We start from the raw sequence: 18,616 nt of genomic DNA, 5'->3' as shown, positions 1-18,616 counted from the left end.
AGTTGAACACAATTTGAATTTCTTAATCTGAAAACTATCAAATATGTTTTGGATTATAAAATCTGAATAGTGTAAAAAGATCAAAATGAAAGGCGCGTGAGTAGGATGGAAAAAGAAATTATCGTTTTGTAATGTTAAGAATTCTCATTTGGTATTATTTCAGTCTTGACCTCTTGACCCACGACTTTTTATCTTCTCAAGAATTTGATTGATGGTTGTGGTAAACTCTCGAATCAATGAAAGATCAAAATGAAAGGCGCGTGAGTAGGATGGAAAAAGAAATTATCGTTTTGTAATGTTAAGAATTCTCATTTGGTATTATTTCAGTCTTGACCTCTTGACCCACGACTTTTTATCTTCTCAAGAATTTGATTGATGGTTGTGGTAAACTCTCGAATCAATGACGATCAATTTATGATTTTTTTTTTTTTTTGATTTTTAGCCTTGAGAATATGGCATGATATAGATCTTAGGCCCTTTGTTTTTTTTTTTCTTTTCAAGAATGAATGCATCTATAAGAGTGGGCTAATATTGTGTTTAATTCATAATGTTCGAAAGATACATAAAAGAAAGAGTGATTTCAAAGTACAAACGAAAAACACAAGCACACCCAAATTCAACACAACTAAACTAAAACTAAAAGGATAGAAGTAACAAATAGTGGACAATAATCCGCCATCTTCCTTCTTTAAAATAAAAAATAAAAACCACCATCTTCTTAGAACTTTTTAGAACCACATTTATTCTTTAAATTATTCTTCCTAAAAACTAAGTGTATGTTTGAGTAGCCGATAAGTTTAATAAAATCACAATGACACCACGATTTGTTAACCTCTAAAGTGTAACATTTACCACAATCGTGGTTACTCACTTGATTCAGTCAAATCTTATCGTCAATCTAAAGATACACTTCACTTAAGTTGGAGGTCTATATAACTCAAGAACTTTGTTCCATGATGGTCTACTACTTATATCATTCCACCAAGCACTAACAGACTTCCTATCCTTTATCAAATAATCCTTCCCCATATTGTTAACAACGTAATCCATAAATGGAAGGTGACTCATATCAGCAAGGCTGAAAAAATCACCAGCCAAATACTTGCTCTTTGATAGCCTCTCTTCATAAATGTTCAACACCTTGCCCAACTTTGCTTCACTCTCTTCAATCACCTTTGGATCTGGAGTGCCGTCAGCTAGTAGTGCAGGAAACAAACAATGACAGGTCAAATTGTATGCTGATGGGTGGAAGTTGTGTGCTTCAACTTCTAGCCATTGTTCCACAAGACCCCTTTCTTCTATTGTCTTTCCTAGTAACTCAACCCCTTGAGATCTATATTTTTCAGCATAGTATCTCATTATTGCCCGAGACTCTGCACAAATAGATGAAAACACAAAAATCAACAAGATAATACACTAATGGTATAAGATTTAATTTGCATGTAGAAATATGTTATAACAGAATTTTTATCAAGACCTTTTAAAATTATTTTTTTATAAAAATATTTGTGGAATCCAAGATTTAAACATATAACCAATAGTATTGGAGGTCTTTTCAATAACTTCATATTTTATTATTATAACCAAATATTATGTCTACCCTCAAAAAAAAATTGAGGTCTTTTTGTTATCCAAAATTTTGAGACATAAAACCTTGTTTAAAGTGTTTACAAGCTGTGACGACCATATCAAATATGTAGATAAGAGAAGTAACAATAAGTAGAAAAGCATGACATAGGGTCAAGATGTTTTAACCATAAAGGGTATAGTCTCCATCTTTAATAACAGGAACAGTTCCAAAAGGCTGCAGATTGTGAACAAAAAACATGCATGAGTTAGAAAATGAATAATCAGATAAATAAACTTTGAAACTTTTTAGCATATTAAACAAGGATGAAAGAAAAACAGAAGAGGTGAATTAACCTGTAATTTGAGGTACTCAGGTTTCTTGTGTTCACCCTCCAAGACATTAATAGGGACAACCTCAAATTCGATTTTCTTCTCAACAAGACAAACCAGCACACGTTTGGCTGAGGCACAGTGGGGACCATACACCTTCACTACCATGGTTTGGTTTCTATTGAAATGCTTAAACAAGAGATAAGGGGATTTTTTGAACCTCTTGGTTAGTTCACTTCATTCTTATAGTCACTACTGAGGTTGATCGGTGGGAATCTTGCTGGGACTCCACGTAGGGCAAGAAGCGGTGAGAGCATTACACGCACGTTTTCATAGACAAATTTTTTTCCACTATTATTTGTTGCATAGTTTTTTCTTTTGTTTGCAGATAATAATCAAAACTTCTTACACATAAGTGGATGAATCAATATTCAAATTCTGATTGGTCTCGCAATTTTGATATTTTCATCACTTTAATTAAGACTTACCGATATTTTAGTTATGACTTACTGATATTTGTTCTATAAAAAAAAAATGAATAATCTATTTATTTTATTTTTATTTGCTGGTTGCCGAGAGTATTAATTAAAGGACTTGCCAGCCTTAAACAACAAGTCCAAATTAAGCTGAACTAAGCCTATATTTGGAATGGCGTTTACTTTTTTTAATTAGCGGCTAAAAATTACGTTGAGCTAGAAGCTTAATTTTTTAGCTTCTTCATTTCTACGGTGGCCATGTTTTGAGACGTGTGTTTGACTGCCCCACCGCCAAACCAAACAGGTACTAAAACTATATAAGATATTAGAATTGGCTTTTTATGAACAAGTTATTTAATCAATACTACAAGATGCGTATAATTAAGACTCAATAATATTTTGATGAGATAGTTCCTTAAAATATTTTAATTTAAATACGAAATCAATACTGAAAATATAACCGTGTTAAATATATTTTAAAGAGAGTTGTGGTTGTATGCATATAATATATCTGATAGACAAATAAATACAGTTAAGTTCCTTAAAAAAAAAAAATACAGTTAAGTTTTGATTAACTTTGTATTACTTTTCTTTATTTTATTTTTTATTTTGAAAGGTACTTTTCTTTATTTAAAATTTTAAATAATAATTAAACTAAATCCATTAGTGTAACAAACAATATTATTTCTTAATCAAATAGAGTAAGACTCGATTGCCTGACCCAAAAAAAAAGGACTGAATTTATTTTAATAATAATAATAATAAAAATAATTAGTGGATAAACCCATTACGTTCTTTATTTTAGCAATTAATATATTTGGTTTTTGGTCTTCACACGGGATCAAGTGGTGGTGGTGGTAGAAAGGGACCATATAACGAAACAAAGACAAGATCAAGAGAGACTTTATGAGAAGATATCATGCATGCATGTTTAGTATCAAGATAGCTTTGTTAAAATCAGAATTAGCTCGTTGTGGTTTTCAAATTGGCTTTTGCAAAATCATGGGTAGTTCATGATTTTGACAAACCACTATAATACCAAAAATGTATCGTTTTTTAGAGTCTAATTTTTATTTTTTCGGACTCTTCATGGAATGCTATTTGCCAAGTTAACATCACAATTTTTTTTTTCCAATCTAACTTTTTAGGAGTTTTTAAAAAATCATGGTTGGTTCATCGTGATTTTGACAAACCATGACGGTACCAAACACTATATTGTTTTTTAGAGTCTAGTTTTTTATTTTCTTGCAATACTATTTGTTTTTTTTTTTTGAAGGAGCAATACTATTTGTTAAGAATCAACATCCCAATTTTTTCCAAATCTAAAATTTTAAGAATACCAAATATTGATGAAGATAATGAATATGGACAGTGACCACTAGGATTTAAAGTGTTTCAATTATTGTGTTAAGGAATAATCTTGTAAACAAATCTAAAGAAAAAAAGGTCACCAAAGCCAACATTTTGTAACATAAATGATCAAGTTGAGAATAAAAAGATAAATGACTAATTTAAATCTTAAAATTATGTTACGAGACTTGCGAAAATAATTTTATTTATAGTCATAAAATTGACTTGAGCTTACTCACTAGTCTGGAGTGGACTTTAAGAGAAGCTTAGTGAAAGGATAATAAATGAAGGGGCGATGGCCTTTCTTATCTTTATCAATTAAAATGAACCAAGCAATCAAAGAGGACCACTGAAAGCCTTTCTAATTGTTGTTTTCCGTACGACTCTAATTGCTTTAACAAGCAACTTTAATCAAAATTCAATGCTGGTAGTTTATATTCCCAATCAAATCTCAGGATGTTCAAAGTATGATCAGCAGAAAACTCCACGAGAAAAATCTCAGTTGTTTGATTAACTTCACGATTGCCACTAAATTAATCAAACAGTAATAGCAGTTAAATTAATCAAACGACAGATATTTTGACAGAGAGGCAAAAGGGGCTGAGCACACCGCTTTAAGCTTCCTATCATGTTCATTGAAAACTTTCATTTCTATTACTTTTCCAGTAAATGAAGGTTCTCCATAATATTTGTTTCCACGAGGATGGAACTGTACTGTCGCAAATAGCCTGATAGTTCTAAGTAAAATCTCAAAATTTCTACACTCAATCAGCATATTGAATGATAAGTTTATTGTAGTCCCTAAATTTGAACGATTTCTAACATAAGAGGGCATAGTTGGTTGGGATGGATCAATGGACATGTACATGTTTCAAAAACACCACTGATCGTGGATGATTGTTGCCAAGACTGTCGAGTATCACTCCTCAATCTCCTCAAATGCCACTGGTTTTGCAATAGCAAGTTTCCTGTAAGGTGATAACAACAAATTAAATGGACATTATAAATACATTAAGATATTAAGAATCAACTATTAACAGATATCCAACAATAACACTCAGCTATGCAAAGTGCAAACTAATGAAACGGCAAATTCCTCATTAAATTGAAATAACAAGTAGATTTGTCACACAGACATGTCAAGCAAATGAGCATTCTTTGATGATTTGTAATCATCACAGTGTGCTAAACTCGAGTTAAATTTCAAGCCAACATAGATGAACCATTAATGTCTGACGATAGCATGAACAGATGTTTTAGGGATACCTTTGAGAGACAAAATTCTCCTCAGACAGTGCTTTATCCAACCTCTCTTCGAATGGTGTAGCATGCCACTTTACCATCTGGTCCTGGAAACAATCAGCACTAATCAGATGCAGAATATTTAGATTTAAATAATCTTTCAAATAGGAAATAATGATTACAAGGCATACCTCCTTGTACTTCTTAGTTGAGTTGGGTATGCCATTACCAATGCGCCACTTAGGAGGAGAAATATGGGAATTCTTATCTTCATTCAACTGAGCAGAAACTACCCCAATAATAGGCCTGTCAGCAGATTGCAGGATCTCGCAATCAGCAGTCTCCATTTCCTTGTTTCCACCTTCCATAATGATTGATGCGGGTTTTATCCACGACGACAAACTTGCTTCTATCTTAGATTCAGTTTCATTTTCGATTTTCTTCAAACCTTTTTCAGGGGCAGGAGTTTGATTTTGATCTCGCTCAATAGAATCACCCAGCTCACTTGAATCTTGCTCAGGGTTAAAAACCTGCTCTTCAAGTAACTTGCTAAGGAAGATATTCTGACCTGGGTTGCAATTTGGATAGATGAACTGGGACCGAACACGATGCTTACCATCGCATAAATCTTCTAATGATGTAGGGTACACAGTTCCAGGTGTTTGCATATCATCAAATAACTTCAATGGGGTAGGATAAGGTGATTGTTTACGTGCACTTTGGCTATCTGGTGATTTGTTTTTCTTCATATGCCAATCATCTGGTGGGCTTTGATAAGATACCAAGTCTCTTTCACATTTAAAACGTACGGATTTGTTCTGCTTCTGAGTGTCTGTGGCTGGCCAAGGTGTAACTGAAGCTTCTTTCTTTCTAATCTTATATGCTGTATGAATACTCCTTGTCCAACTCCCTTCCACATAGTCAGGAGAGTCATGTTGAGTTCCTTGTGCCTTGAAGACAAAGCTACAAAAGAAATTAAGATCTCAGGTTCTAGTTCTATAACTTCAATGTAATTTAAAAAATAGACAAGTTTTAACCACCAAAATACATCAGGTCAAGAAAAGAAAAAAAAAAACACTACCAAAATACATCTCTACCATTCAGTCAAAATACAATACAACATATCCATTTCGAAAATACCAAAACAGAAAGAGACAGAGGAACCATTTGAAGGGCACCTGCTAGGTGTGTGCTCAAAAGAATCTGTGCTATCCCCCAATTCTTGGCAAATTTTAATGGGAGTTGGTGGGTCAACTGGCTGGACATTCAGCTGAAGTTTCTCAACAGATGTATTGGGAAGCCAGGAGTGAAACCTTAAAGGGTCAGAATCACTATCGCAAACAGGTGACACTTTTAGTTTTGCAGATGTTTTGCGTATTTCAGCAGGTGTTCCTGCTATTGTACCACAAGCTTTAAGAAACTTTACCTGCAAAATGAGTGACTTAGAAGTACTTAAAAAACAATACTGTGTTGCATAGATACAACTTTAGGCAATGCAAACAAAACAGCATATATAAGTTGAGGATAGCTTTTCCTAACAAAACATGACACAATAGTAATGACTTCTAACATTTCAAAATTGGAGAAAGAAAGCTAAGTGAGGGTCCGAGATTAGTCATTATTCGATTGTTTTCATTTGAATCTTGTAAGGTATATAAAATAACTTTGAATTGCTCTCAGAAATGCAATTCATAGAAATGATATATACCAAAACTCACATGATATATACCAAAATTCACACCTGTCCATCAACAACTCAGAGAAATGCAGACTATAATAAAATTTACATATCAGTTTGCATATTCATTTACGCATGTTGATACCAGGGTTTTAAATAAAGGTTCACAATACGATTTGAGCCGCAGCAAAATAGCTTTTGATGTTGCCTAGACTGCAATGCAAGTATGCAACGACAACTGAAGTCACATCGATTACATATCAAGGATTGTGATAAATTCAATATTACTGCAATTTTTATTTAAACCCCTACTAGACAAATTCACTAGTAGACTGCTATTTAAAACCCTAGTAGACAAATGCAAATTTTATCGCGACTGCTTTTTAAAACCCTAGTAGACAAATGGCTTGTTTGGATTGACTTATTTGAACTTATCTACTAACATAAGTTTTGTGAGATTGTTTGGAACAACTTATGAAAACAGCTTATGATAATATTGATAAGTTGTTTTCAGCTTATTTTCATAAGTTCAACAAGATGGTTTAGGAAAACAGCTTACAACTTATGCGAACACAATTTACTTTATTTTATCTTTTTCTATAGAAATAGCTTATACATAAGCGCTTATCATGATAAACGCTTGTGCTATAAGCTTATCCAAACAGGGCTAAATTCACTACAGGAAAAACTCAGTATGAACTATGAAGTATGAACAAACACCTCATCTCTAAGTCCCTGATCATAATCCTGAGTCCCCACACCAGCATTCCGAGCTAAATTTTCTTTCTCTTCTGAAAAATCAAAACACAAATCACTATATAACCACTAAAAAATTACGAAAAGCTGAAAAAACAAATTAACAGAAAAATACCTTTTGATACTATAGATGACAAACGATTCCTAGAAATCAACACATCCTGCTTTACAACATCAACATTTTTAATCAATAATAATTTTCATCATAAACCTAATATTCCACAAATTAACGATTTATTTCTTTACGATAATAAACCTAATACTCCATAATTTTGATCATTTAAAATTATGCATAATATTCACAATTTCTTGCAATTTACAATATCAAAATCAGCTGAAAATGAGAAATTCGAAATTGAAAGAACAAAATGATGAAAATAAAAATCTTGGAAAATCTTGAGGGAGGGAGAGTTACGGCGGTGGAGCGAGGAGGATTTGAAACGAAAAGAGGTGGAGGAGGGTGGCGATTATCGTCTCTGTTTCCAAAGAAGCACCGCATAGCTGCTTTGACGGAACGGAAGAAGAATCGTAACAGAAAACCTAATCCACGTTTCACAAGCCACAACATATCACGATGATTTTGCAATGTGATTTTCTTTCTTCTGTTTTGAGTTTGTTTCAAAATCGAGAAAGAAAAGAGGATTCAAGAAATGTTTTACGTTACGTTACTACTCAATATTTTGAATTTTTCAACTATGAGGGGGAAATTAAAATCATATTGTAACGTCTCATTTTGATTCAAGAAATGTGATTTTTTTTTTCTAAAAAAAAAAAACTTTAATAACACAAAATGAACATACATTATTATATTATAATAGTAATCTCAACAAAATCATGATTTTTAAGTTTAGTCCCTATAAAATTTTAATGATAATTTTAATTCTCCAAAATATTGTAGTTTGTAAAAATAGTTCATATTTTGAAAACTTTTAACAAAAAATTGATACTTTTAGTCCTCTAAAATAGTCCCTATAAAATGCAAATAGGGACTAAAAGTGAATAAAATAGGCACTAAACTTGAAAACTTGTAGTTTAATAGGGACTAAAAACATATTTAACCCTAAAAAATATTGTTATATTATAATAAGTTTTGCCGATAAAAATCAAATTCACGACGATTCTCGTGAGTTTAACTCAATTGATAAAGATATTGTAATATATATATATATATATATATATATGTCTCAATGCTTAGGTTTGCAAGAAATAGGTCTGAATTGAGAGGAAGTTTTAACTTGAGAGATGAGTGGGTTAAGATTAATTAATTAATGGTTGTAATTGAAGCCATTGTTGTAGGTTAAGAGAAGGGAAGAAGAATGAAGCACCGTGAAGGAAGAGAGAAGGGCAAATGTGCAGCATTAACCTCATCATAAGAAATTAAATCTTGACCATTTGTTTTAATTAAGTGGTTAATATTTAATGCTCTCACCCTCTCATAATAAGATATTCTCTCATTTGATACACCCTCTATATATATATATTAACGAGTTTGAACGCCGGACACCCACTTATCCACTTGAATTTCTAGCACTATGTTACTTAACCAACGAAAAAAAAGAAGCAAATCAACGATTAGATGAGTCCGAAGTTTCAATCCAAATTGATTATGTTTTTTCTTTTCATGTTTGGATCAAAACTGAACCAAACCAATTCAAATTGATCTTTATTTGTTTGGGTATCGGTTTCACGTCATTTAAAATTGATCATTTTGAGACTCAAACCAAATCTATATATTTTGTTTGGGTATTGTTTTTATTTCAAATTATATTAGCAATTTTAACTTTTTTTTAAAGATTGGTAATTTTCCCTTAAAAACATGTTGGGACTCGTGTATTTATTTTATCATTATATTATTTTTTTCATTATAGCTTAGTAATTAAAAAAATAAGTTGATATTTTTTAGATTTTTTAATATATGTTTTTAAGTGTTTTTATTATAAATATCAAATTGGTTGATGTTTTTTTGGCAGTGTACTTTTTTTTTGGTAGTGTCAAATTGGTTGATGTAAACCAATTTGTTCTTCGTCTACTTTTTTTTTTTTTAGGGAAAAAGAAGAATTGTTCTTCATCTACTTGTTTGGTTGGAATTTTCGTGAGAAAATGTTGTAAAAATTGAACTAAATCAAACCGGTTATAGTTTTATTGGTTTGGAATAATTTTCCGTCAAAATCCGAATCAAATTAATATACTACTTTCCTAGCTGAAAGTATACGTTTAGGAAGAATTTGATTTCGGTGTAAGAGGGACATACTCATTCATGGGGCAAAACCCAAAATTTAAACATAAGGATTTTTTGTTTTCATCTTACTCCATTCTCATGCGTTCTTCTAATTGATAATTTTATCTCGTTTGAATTTTATAATCGGAAGAGCATTTGATGGTTTTTAGATTATACAATTCGAATTGTGTCAGTTTTGTATAAATTCAACTTAATTTATTAAAATTGATCACAAAATTTAATAATTCATCACATTTTATTAATTGAACATGATTTCATAATACATTTACATTAATAAAACACTAATAGATTCGTAACCCATCTTATGCATGCAACAGTGTTAAAACTCTTAGGGAGATTTGCCGCTCATTTAGGACCCTATAAAGCTCGAGAGATTAGTTTTCGCAATTACGCGCGAAGGATGTCCAATTTACACACAAAAAATACATAACACTAGGTAGTACAAAATATTAACAACTAAAACTAACTTTGTAGCTCAAGAAGATGAAGATAGAAGGAGAGAGAAAGTTTTTATTCCCATCATACGCACTCGTAAGAAATTATGAGTACAATATGATGGAGCAAGAGAAGGGGAAATTGAATTGAACAATCTCAAAACCAAAATATCTAACATAAAAGTTGATGTTGGACGTCCCACTTTAACCGTTCATACCATTCACAAAACTACTACTAAGAAGGCAAACATCCCACAACAAACTAACCAATATTCACCTATCTATCAAATAACATTTATAGCGCAAAAACAACCAAACTTAAAGGCAAAAAAAAAAAAAAAAAGGAACACAAGATAAGGGAACCTATCAATTGAACAATTGGAGAGATCGGGCTTAGAGAGTAAACCACCTTTAACTTTGAGGGCGGGGGGGGGAGAAGATAAGGTTATGCATGAAAAGACAAATGAAAAAGGGAAACCTCCTTTAAACTAAGGAAGGAAAAGGAAATAACAAGAAGTGGAGGAAATGATCTAATGGTAGAGGTCAAAAGGACAGGGGGGGGGGCTCAGATAAGGTTATGCATGAAAAGACAAGGGGGGGGGGGGGGGGGGGGGGGGGGGGGGGGGCTCAGATAAGGTTATGCATGAAAAGACAAATGAAAAAGGGAAACCTCCTTTAAACTAAGGAAGGAAAAGGAAATGACAAGAAGTGGAGGAAATGATCTAATGGTAGAGGTCAAAAGGAAATCAACCGTCACCATATGACGGTTTGAAACTTCTCCCCGAACTGAGACCTCAAAATTTAAAAACTTATCGTCATTGTTTTTCGCACAAAGTACAACACTCCAAAAGATAATTAAAGGCCAGACCATTTGAGACATGTACACAATGGATTAGTGGAACATTGTGTCCAAATGGAACAAACACGACCCAAACATCACTATAATGCGACAACGTCCTTCAAAACGACCATTTCGCATCGCGGACTCAAAGAACTACAATGGAGGGTCATGTTCCCGAACCTCTTTTGTACACACCAAGTCGATGCCATACAGACCACTACTCACCACAAAAGCCAGTCCCGCTTAACCCTTGTATAGTCATATCTACGTCACAAACTCTTAGCACACGGACTAGTGACCTCAAGCTCACAAGACAAGGTCCGGAGGCTTGAAATCTAAAACGATGTTTGTACATCCCGAACAAGCCAAACCTCACATACTAGAGAAAAAAATACATTGAAAAGATCACCAATTAATATTTTGATGTACTACTCCTAAGGTGTAGGTTTTTCAGTCGAAACAAGCTTCTAGGCTTTTTCAAGTTTTTTTTTACAAATTTTTTCAAAACTTGCTATGACCGCCAATTTGAATGGGTAGTTTATTTTAAATAATATTGTTATGATCATTTTGAGATAATATTTCCTCTTTTTATTGGACAAAAATAATACAGAAAAAATGGTAAAGTGCAATGAAAATATGTGAAAAAGAAAATTGTTTCAAAATAATGGTACAAATATGATTTCTCTCTTTTCATTTTTAAAGTCAAGACTGTTATAATAAATTATATAAACATAATAATTATAGTTTTTACTATTTAGGTTGAAATATCTATCCAAATTGTCAACTTACAATAGTAAGTGATAATTACCTATTACCTAGGTAAATGCCAAATTAGAATAGTGAAACAAATAATTTCACACAAGTAATAGTGGTAAATTTAGTAGTATAAATACCACACTTTGGTTAATGTAAAATACACACCATTTTGAGAAATCAAAACATACCATCATACTTCTTTCTCTCTTGATTTCCTTAGTTTGATAAATCCTAATACTATATATATTATTTGAAGTATTATAATTAAAGTAGTAATTATATCATCTTATTAGTTCACTAATATCATAAAATAAGTATTTAAATATCTAAATCTTTAACAAAGACAAGCATATAGGCTTTTTCAAAGGGTCATTATAAATTTACCATAAATGTTCACATGGCTACTTGACAACATATTGTAGTGTGACCCTACACAATGACTTTGGTAAAGGGTCATTATAAATGTACATCCCATACACATTTACCATAAGAGTAATGATATTTTGACATCTATTTAATGACAACTTTGTTGACAACCTTGGTTTTCTCACTTCTTATTGGTCAAAAACAATGGAAAGAGAAAAAGGAAGAGAGAGGATAACAACATCATGTGAATATGAGAGAGAAAGTTGTCAAAAAGTGGTTGTCAAAATATCATTTCTCTTACCATAAATGTTCACATGGCTACTTGACAACATATTATAGTGTGACCCTACACAATGACTTTGGTGAGTAATATTCATTTATTTTTGAAGAGGTAATAAAAGTTATTCAGTCAAAAAATATATAATATTCATTCATTTAAATTGATATAGTATATCGATACAATATAAATTTGCTAAAAGTAAAAAGGATCAATCTGCGAACAAACTCACAACATTCATGTTAATAACATAAAACAGCAAAATACATAAACCTACAAATATGAATACATTAAAGTTTCTGGAATAACCATGCATTCAGATCTGCAACGCTGAAGACGCCAAAGTCATTGGTTGGATCTGCACTGAATCGTAGCTAATTTGACAATTTGAACCAAACAAACACTTGAACAAGACGAGAAAGACAAACAACGCCACACAAAGATGACAAACAAAATAACGTCGCACTAAGAAGACAAAATCACGATTGATGTGAAAATCACTTATTTAAATAAAATGGAAAGAGAAAAATGATTTAATATTTGTTTGGATTGGCGTTTAGCAACATATTACCGCGTCCCTAGGCATATTGAACATGAATTTTAAGAAGCTCAAAATTGTTGCTTCTTGTAGACGTGCGGTGGGAGGGAAATCCACCACAATTCCAAACAGGCTTTTAGAGGGATGATTTGGGGTCAAAAATTGACCTTAAACCCCTACTCTTTGGTGGATAAAGGAGAATAAATTATAGTTTTAGATGACGGCTCACAAGAGAGAACATTTATAATTTTGATAACTCTATTATTTAGAAGATACTTCTTCCAATTCAATATATAAAACAAAGTTAAACAAACAATAATTAATGTATCTTATCATAATTTCATAATATTGATATGCGTAAAAATCCTCTCATTAGCCATTATAATTGTTGGCTGTTGTAGTGATCACCTGTTGCCGGCTATTGCATAAACGAAGAGCAAGACAAAACAAGAGGATTAGGTTGTAAGTTGTAGTATCTCTTGTGTTCCAATTTTGGTTGCCAAAACAATTCAACTTATTTGAGTATCCTACAAGCTCGCAAAAAAAAATCCCATATATAAAATAATTGACTTTGATTAATCTACAATCACACAAAAAAAAAAGATTGACTTTGAATCTGAATAATAATGATAAAATAAAGAATACCACCTACCAAAAATATCACATACAGCGAATAAATACATGGATGCTACCCTTCTAAATTATTTATTCACCAAGGCAAAATTAGTGGTGATACGTTTTCCATTTTGATCATTCTCACATCTAATCTAATCACTAAAATGAGTATTGGAAAAGTAGAATTCAGTGTGAATATTACCAACGAGGAGGTAGTTGCAGCTACCAAGGCAATGCAAGAACATAGGCTAGCACTATCAAATCTTGATTTACTACTTCCCCCTGTTAGTATTGGTGTGTTCTTTTGCTACATGAATCCTATGATTACTATTGGCACCACCAATAACACTATTGTGGGGTGTTTGAAAAACTCCTTAGCTGAGGCTCTTGTTTCTTATTACGTCTTTGCTGGTGAAATGGTCACTAACTCCATGGGTGAACCTGAGCTACTTTGCAACAACCGTGGTGTGGATTTTGTTGAAGCTGTTGTTGATGTTGAGTTACAATCTCTCAATTTGCATAAGCCAGAGGAAACCATTGAAGGGAAGCTTTGTTCCAAAGAAAACACATGGTGTGCTTGCTGTTCAGGTGAAAGTTTTTAATATTTGTTCATATTTACAAAAACATTTTGATCTCAAGGGAGTATTAGAATAGTGAAAGAATTACTATCATTATGCAGGTTTTTAGTTAATGATTAGTAGTAAGAAGCGTAGTAAGAAGTGTTTCAATTGTATGTATAATTGTGCAGGCAACTTGGATGAAATGTGGGGGGTTAGTAGTGGCATGCAACTTTGACCATCGGATAGCGGACGCCTATTCTACAAACATGTTTCTTGTATCATGGGCTGAGATAGCCCGCTCGAGCAATAACAAGTCTTTGATCTCAACAACACAACCTTGTTTTCAGAGGTCCCTTTTGACCCCAAGACACCCACCTTCCATCCATCCTTCACTCTATGACATGTACATCTCCATCTCGGATCTACCTCCTCCACCTGAACCCAAGCCCGATTCAGATATTAAAACAAACCCGCTAATAAGTCGCATGTACTACGTAACAAGCTAAGAACTCAACACCATGCAGTTACTAGCCAACACAAAAAATAGTGGAAGCATTAAGCGCTCAAAACTTGAATCATTTTCTGCTTTCTTGTGGAAGATGGTTGCATCAGCCGCTTCAACCAATAGTGGAAATGTTGTTGCAAAAATGGGGATTGTGGTCGAAGGAAGAATGAGATTAAGCAATGGTGACAAAAACAAAGAAGAGTTTATGAGTTCGTATTTTGGGAATGTGCTTTCAACTCCCTACAGTTGTAAATTAATAGAAGAACTTGTTGACAAGCCATTATGTTGGGTTACAGAGCGAGTTCATGATTTTCTGGAGGCTGCAGACACGGAAGAACATTTCTTGGGACTAATTGATTGGGTGGAAGAGCATCGACCGGTTCCAGGGCTGGCAAGGATTTATTGCGGAGTTCCTGGTGGAGCAGATGGACCGACATTTGTGGTGTCTTCCGGACAAAGATTTCCAGAGTCAAAGGTAGATTTTGGATGGGGGAGACCCGTAGTTGGATCTTATCATATTCCTTGTGGTGGTGATGCTGGCTATGTTATGCCAATGCCTAGTCCTAAAAGGAATGGTGATTGGTTGATCTACATCTTCCTAAGGAATACTTGCACTTCATGGAGGCTCAAGCTCCCCATTTCTTTAGACCAATCTCATGGGATTACCTTCTCAATTAAAGATTTTTATTACTCAATTCATTTGGTTGTTGTATACTCAAAAATTTAAAGGCCTAAAGTCCTAGTTTAGGCTGGTCCTAAAGGAGCGTACCCGAATCTAACTAGGAACAATAAATCCGATGAGTTTCCTAACCACACAAAGGCCAAAAAGGGTGATAGAAGCTTGAATAAAAGCCATGAAGTCCACGGCACTTATCCGACTTCGGACCGCGATTGACTGCAGTCGCAAAAACACGCAGTCACTGCAGTCGGCTAAAATCAAACCGTTCAATTCATCAAAGGGTTGTCATTAATTATCATCCTCTCTAACAACACACAAAGAATCAAAATCCTTTCTCTTCTCCCTCCATCCCTTCTATTTCTCCAACAACTGCAACAGATGGAGCCGTGCAACCCAAAATGGACTGAGCAGTCAAAATTCTATTGGAACTTTTTCTTCCTCTTGCTAAAAAAAAAATCCTTGCCTTCCACTACCCAAGCTTATTACTTCCTGCTCTCATGAAACAGTAATTGCCCAAACGACACCAACACTGATTTTGTGAGTTATTGGACTGAATCAAACACAAAAGAAGAACTCATAACCCACCATCAATTGTAAAATTAAACATTTACCATGTTTTCATACAATCCCTAATCATTAACACAACCAAAAAATGAAATCAGTTTTGAAATGAGGAATTTACAGATGACGATTTTAACATAAAAAAAGCTTCAATCGAGTAACAAAAGTAAGATGTGGGTTGATGAACACAAATTCAGGGTTAGCGACAAGATTTGAGAACGACACCGCAGTTGGCAGTTATGGAAGAAGAGGGATCGGAGATGAGCCGCGCCGGTAGGTGAGGACGGAGTTCCGTCGACAAATACGTTGGGCTCAAAGGGAGGAAGATGGATCATCAGCTTGCTGGGTTGGAGAGGTGGAGACGTGGAGGAGAAAGGTAGAAAATTGACAGATTGGATTTGCTGTGTTGTGGTTTTTGAGTGAAAGTGAATCTGAAACATTGCTTTGATCCAATGGCTGCAGTTAATTTAACTGTATCGCTGTATTATTATATTGACTGCAGTCAATCACATTCCATCCGACTTCATAGACAAAAATGACATCTTTGAATTTCTTGATACTAAAGGGTGTTGTAATGTTATCGTTGTCTTCCATAAATATGGACATATACGTGATCACTTGATAACTACTCCCTCCATTGTTTTTAAGTGTCTTTTTAGGGTGAATTAATTTTTCGTTATTTAACTGTGTATTTTAAGAATACGATTTGTCAATTATACCCTTTGTCAATTACTCTTATCTTTTTTAATAAAACTAATTAATGCTATCTATTTGAAAAACTAAAGTTTGTTTTTTTGTTTTTTTTAAACAAAGTTTGTTTCTTGTTATCTTCAAATTTAAACAAAATTTTGTTACAAATAATGGTTCCAAAAAGAGTTAAAATTCTATAAATAAGATGAATAGCAATTGTTAAAAATTTCAAGTGCAAAGTAAAATAACATATTTGAGAGGAGAAAAATGAAAGATTCCATGAATGTTCAAAAGGAAGAAAAAGTGGAAGACTCATTGAAACTGCTGATGAAAGGTGAAGAGGGAGCAATAGTTGAAGACTTATTTGACAAGATACAAGAACAAGAACAAGATGACAATGAAGAAGAAAAAGTTTCATCAATATAATTTTTATATTGACTTAAAATAATTAAAAAGATGTGTACAATATTTAAAAAATTAACAATTGTTTGTTATGAGAGAGAGAGAGTGCGCACAAAAAATAGGAATTTATTGGTGGATTAAAATGAGTGTATAATAGGAAGAAAATGTGAAAAAATACACGTTGCTATTTTGGTGTTAATTTTCTAAAAATACACTTAAAAAGGAACGAAGGAGGTATGCGACACTAGCAGAAAGACAGACACTTACGTGCCTGTTTTTCTGCTATTTTTATTGCGCTAACTTGTGTAGATTATCAACCATATTTTATAAAAAATTTAAGTGTAAATTACAAACGATATTTTATATAATTTTTTTGATATAAACTAAAATTATAAGTATAGATATTTGTTTTTTTTTTTTGAAGGAGTGTATAGATATTTGGGAGCGGTTATGGTGCATAAGGAAATCCTTATGCTCCGTGCATAAATCCCATCATCATAAGGAAATCCTTATTACTCTTATGAACCAAACGCGGAAACAAATTGAATCATCACCGTCGTTCATCATCATCACCACTGGAATCTTCAATCTCATCATCAACACTGTCGTTCATCATTGTTATACCCTAATTTTGGACCTAAAAATACTAGCTTCATTCTTCTTTTCTTGCATTCCAAGTCATTTGAACTGTCTCTGATCAATTACATCTTTCTCTGCATTTTGTTTCAATATTACTTGCAAAATTCATGAAAAAAGGGCATTTTAGTCATTTCCTATGTTAAAATTTCTTTCAATCTTTGAAAAATTATTTGAGTCTTTTCAACTGGTTTGAATAAGTCCTTATTTCAATTCTATGTCAAAATCCATTTCAAAAATTACATTTGTAGTCATTTTGAGTCAGTTTAGCCCCTAGGGGCATTTTAGTCATTTCCAGTGTTAAAGCTCTGTTTAATCTCTAAAAATTGTCTCTGAGTCTTTTAATTTGCTTGTATAAACTCTTGCTTCAATTCCCTGTTAAAAAATCCATTTTTAAATTGCATCTGAGTCGTTTTAAGTCAGTTTAGCCCCAGGGGCATTTTGGTCATTTCACACGAAATTTTGGCAGAGAGAGGTTACTTTAAAGTACCTCATTTAAGTAATTGGTTCGTTTTAGTCCATTTTGTGTTTTTTATTAGTTTCACTTTACGTTTTGTTCATTTTACCAATTTTATTTCAATTTTATTATTACTTTTTCATTTTTTGTCCTTTTATTTTCAGAAATTGCATTTAAGTCCTTTTGGGCTAAAATTTGTTTTCTGTTTTATTTATTATTGCAGAATGGTCCCTATTAGTGTCAAGTCTTTTTTTTAGTCCATTTGTCTCAATTGCAGATTGGTCCCTTAATTTCAAAGAATTGCAGATTAGTCCCTCAAGGCAAAAAGTCCAGAATCCAGTCCAAAGCAAGTCCAGTCCACGTGTCAGCTCATTATTGGCCCAGAAGGCCACATGGCAGCCTATAAAAGCAGCCACTTCACCAATTACACAGAATAATCACCATTCCAGAAACGACACATCATCAAAAAGTCCTAACAAACTTTCTCTCTCTCCTCAAAACCCTAGCCACCGTAACAAACCCTCAACCACCACAAAAACCACCGTAACAGAATCAGAAACCACCCTAACTACCCCAATTCGTCACAAATCCGTACCAATCATCATCAGAAAACTCAATTCAACGGTTACTACACAAAATTGATTCGAATTCATGGAAGA

At 33.2% G+C, this 18,616-nt stretch overlaps 2 protein-coding genes and 1 pseudogene across 4 annotated transcripts; 1 reads left to right on the top strand and 2 right to left on the bottom strand.

Annotated features, from left to right (window-relative positions):
* Positions 1–521: 521 nt before the first annotated feature.
* On the bottom strand, positions 522–2,511 carry LOC146924807 (glutathione S-transferase F9-like). Its single transcript, XM_085709754.1, has 3 exons — positions 1,924–2,511; positions 1,756–1,804; positions 522–1,373 (listed from the first exon to the last, which is right to left on the bottom strand). The coding sequence occupies exons 1-3, from the start codon at positions 2,065–2,067 to the stop codon at positions 916–918; spliced, it is 651 nt and encodes a 216-aa protein (XP_085565880.1). The 5' UTR covers positions 2,068–2,511; the 3' UTR covers positions 522–915.
* Positions 2,512–4,356: 1,845 nt separating this feature from the next.
* LOC146924806 (protein JASON-like) lies at positions 4,357–8,150 on the bottom strand. 2 transcript variants are annotated; one of them, XM_085709753.1, is made up of 7 exons: positions 7,817–8,150; positions 7,517–7,562; positions 7,366–7,436; positions 6,146–6,393; positions 5,159–5,930; positions 4,992–5,074; positions 4,357–4,693 (listed from the first exon to the last, which is right to left on the bottom strand). In XM_085709753.1, the coding sequence occupies exons 1-7, from the start codon at positions 7,967–7,969 to the stop codon at positions 4,645–4,647; spliced, it is 1,422 nt and encodes a 473-aa protein (XP_085565879.1). In that variant the 5' UTR covers positions 7,970–8,150; the 3' UTR covers positions 4,357–4,644. The 2 variants fall into 2 exon arrangements, with proteins under 2 accessions (XP_085565879.1, XP_085565878.1); XM_085709752.1 differs by having other exon boundaries at positions 7,517–7,565; positions 7,817–8,110.
* A 5,390-nt stretch (positions 8,151–13,540) lies between these two features.
* On the top strand, positions 13,541–15,210 carry LOC146924805 (coniferyl alcohol acyltransferase-like; annotated as a pseudogene). The gene is made up of 2 exons (XR_015010265.1): positions 13,541–14,055; positions 14,216–15,210. The product of XR_015010265.1 is annotated as a coniferyl alcohol acyltransferase-like (transcript).
* Positions 15,211–18,616: the final 3,406 nt, after the last annotated feature.

The sequence above is a fragment of the Medicago sativa genome, chromosome 5 (assembly GCF_051527215.1).
Source record: "Medicago sativa cultivar Bolivia chromosome 5, Bolivia_mono, whole genome shotgun sequence".
NCBI classification, from domain to species: domain Eukaryota; kingdom Viridiplantae; phylum Streptophyta; class Magnoliopsida; order Fabales; family Fabaceae; genus Medicago; species Medicago sativa.
The sequence above is the reverse complement of the archived record's forward strand: the minus strand, read 5'-3'. Positions and strand labels throughout refer to the sequence as shown.

Excerpts from the sequence above, each read along its gene's own strand:
- LOC146924807 (XM_085709754.1), bottom strand. The coding sequence starts at position 2,067 with ATGGTAGTGAAGGTGTATGGTCCCCACTGTGCCTCAGCCAAACGTGTG. Across the intron at positions 1,805-1,923 it reads CTGAGTACCTCAAATTACAG|CCTTTTGGAACTGTTCCTGT; the intron begins GTTAATTCACCT and ends CACAATCTGCAG. Across the intron at positions 1,374-1,755 it reads TGGAGACTATACCCTTTATG|AGTCTCGGGCAATAATGAGA; the intron begins GTTAAAACATCT and ends CTATTTGTGCAG.
- LOC146924806 (XM_085709752.1), bottom strand. The coding sequence starts at position 7,969 with ATGTTGTGGCTTGTGAAACGTGGATTAGGTTTTCTGTTACGATTCTTC. Across the intron at positions 7,566-7,816 it reads ATCCTCCTCGCTCCACCGCC|CAGGATGTGTTGATTTCTAG; the intron begins GTAACTCTCCCT and ends GATGTTGTAAAG. Across the intron at positions 6,394-7,365 it reads ATCAGGGACTTAGAGATGAG|GTAAAGTTTCTTAAAGCTTG; the intron begins GTGTTTGTTCAT and ends CTCATTTTGCAG.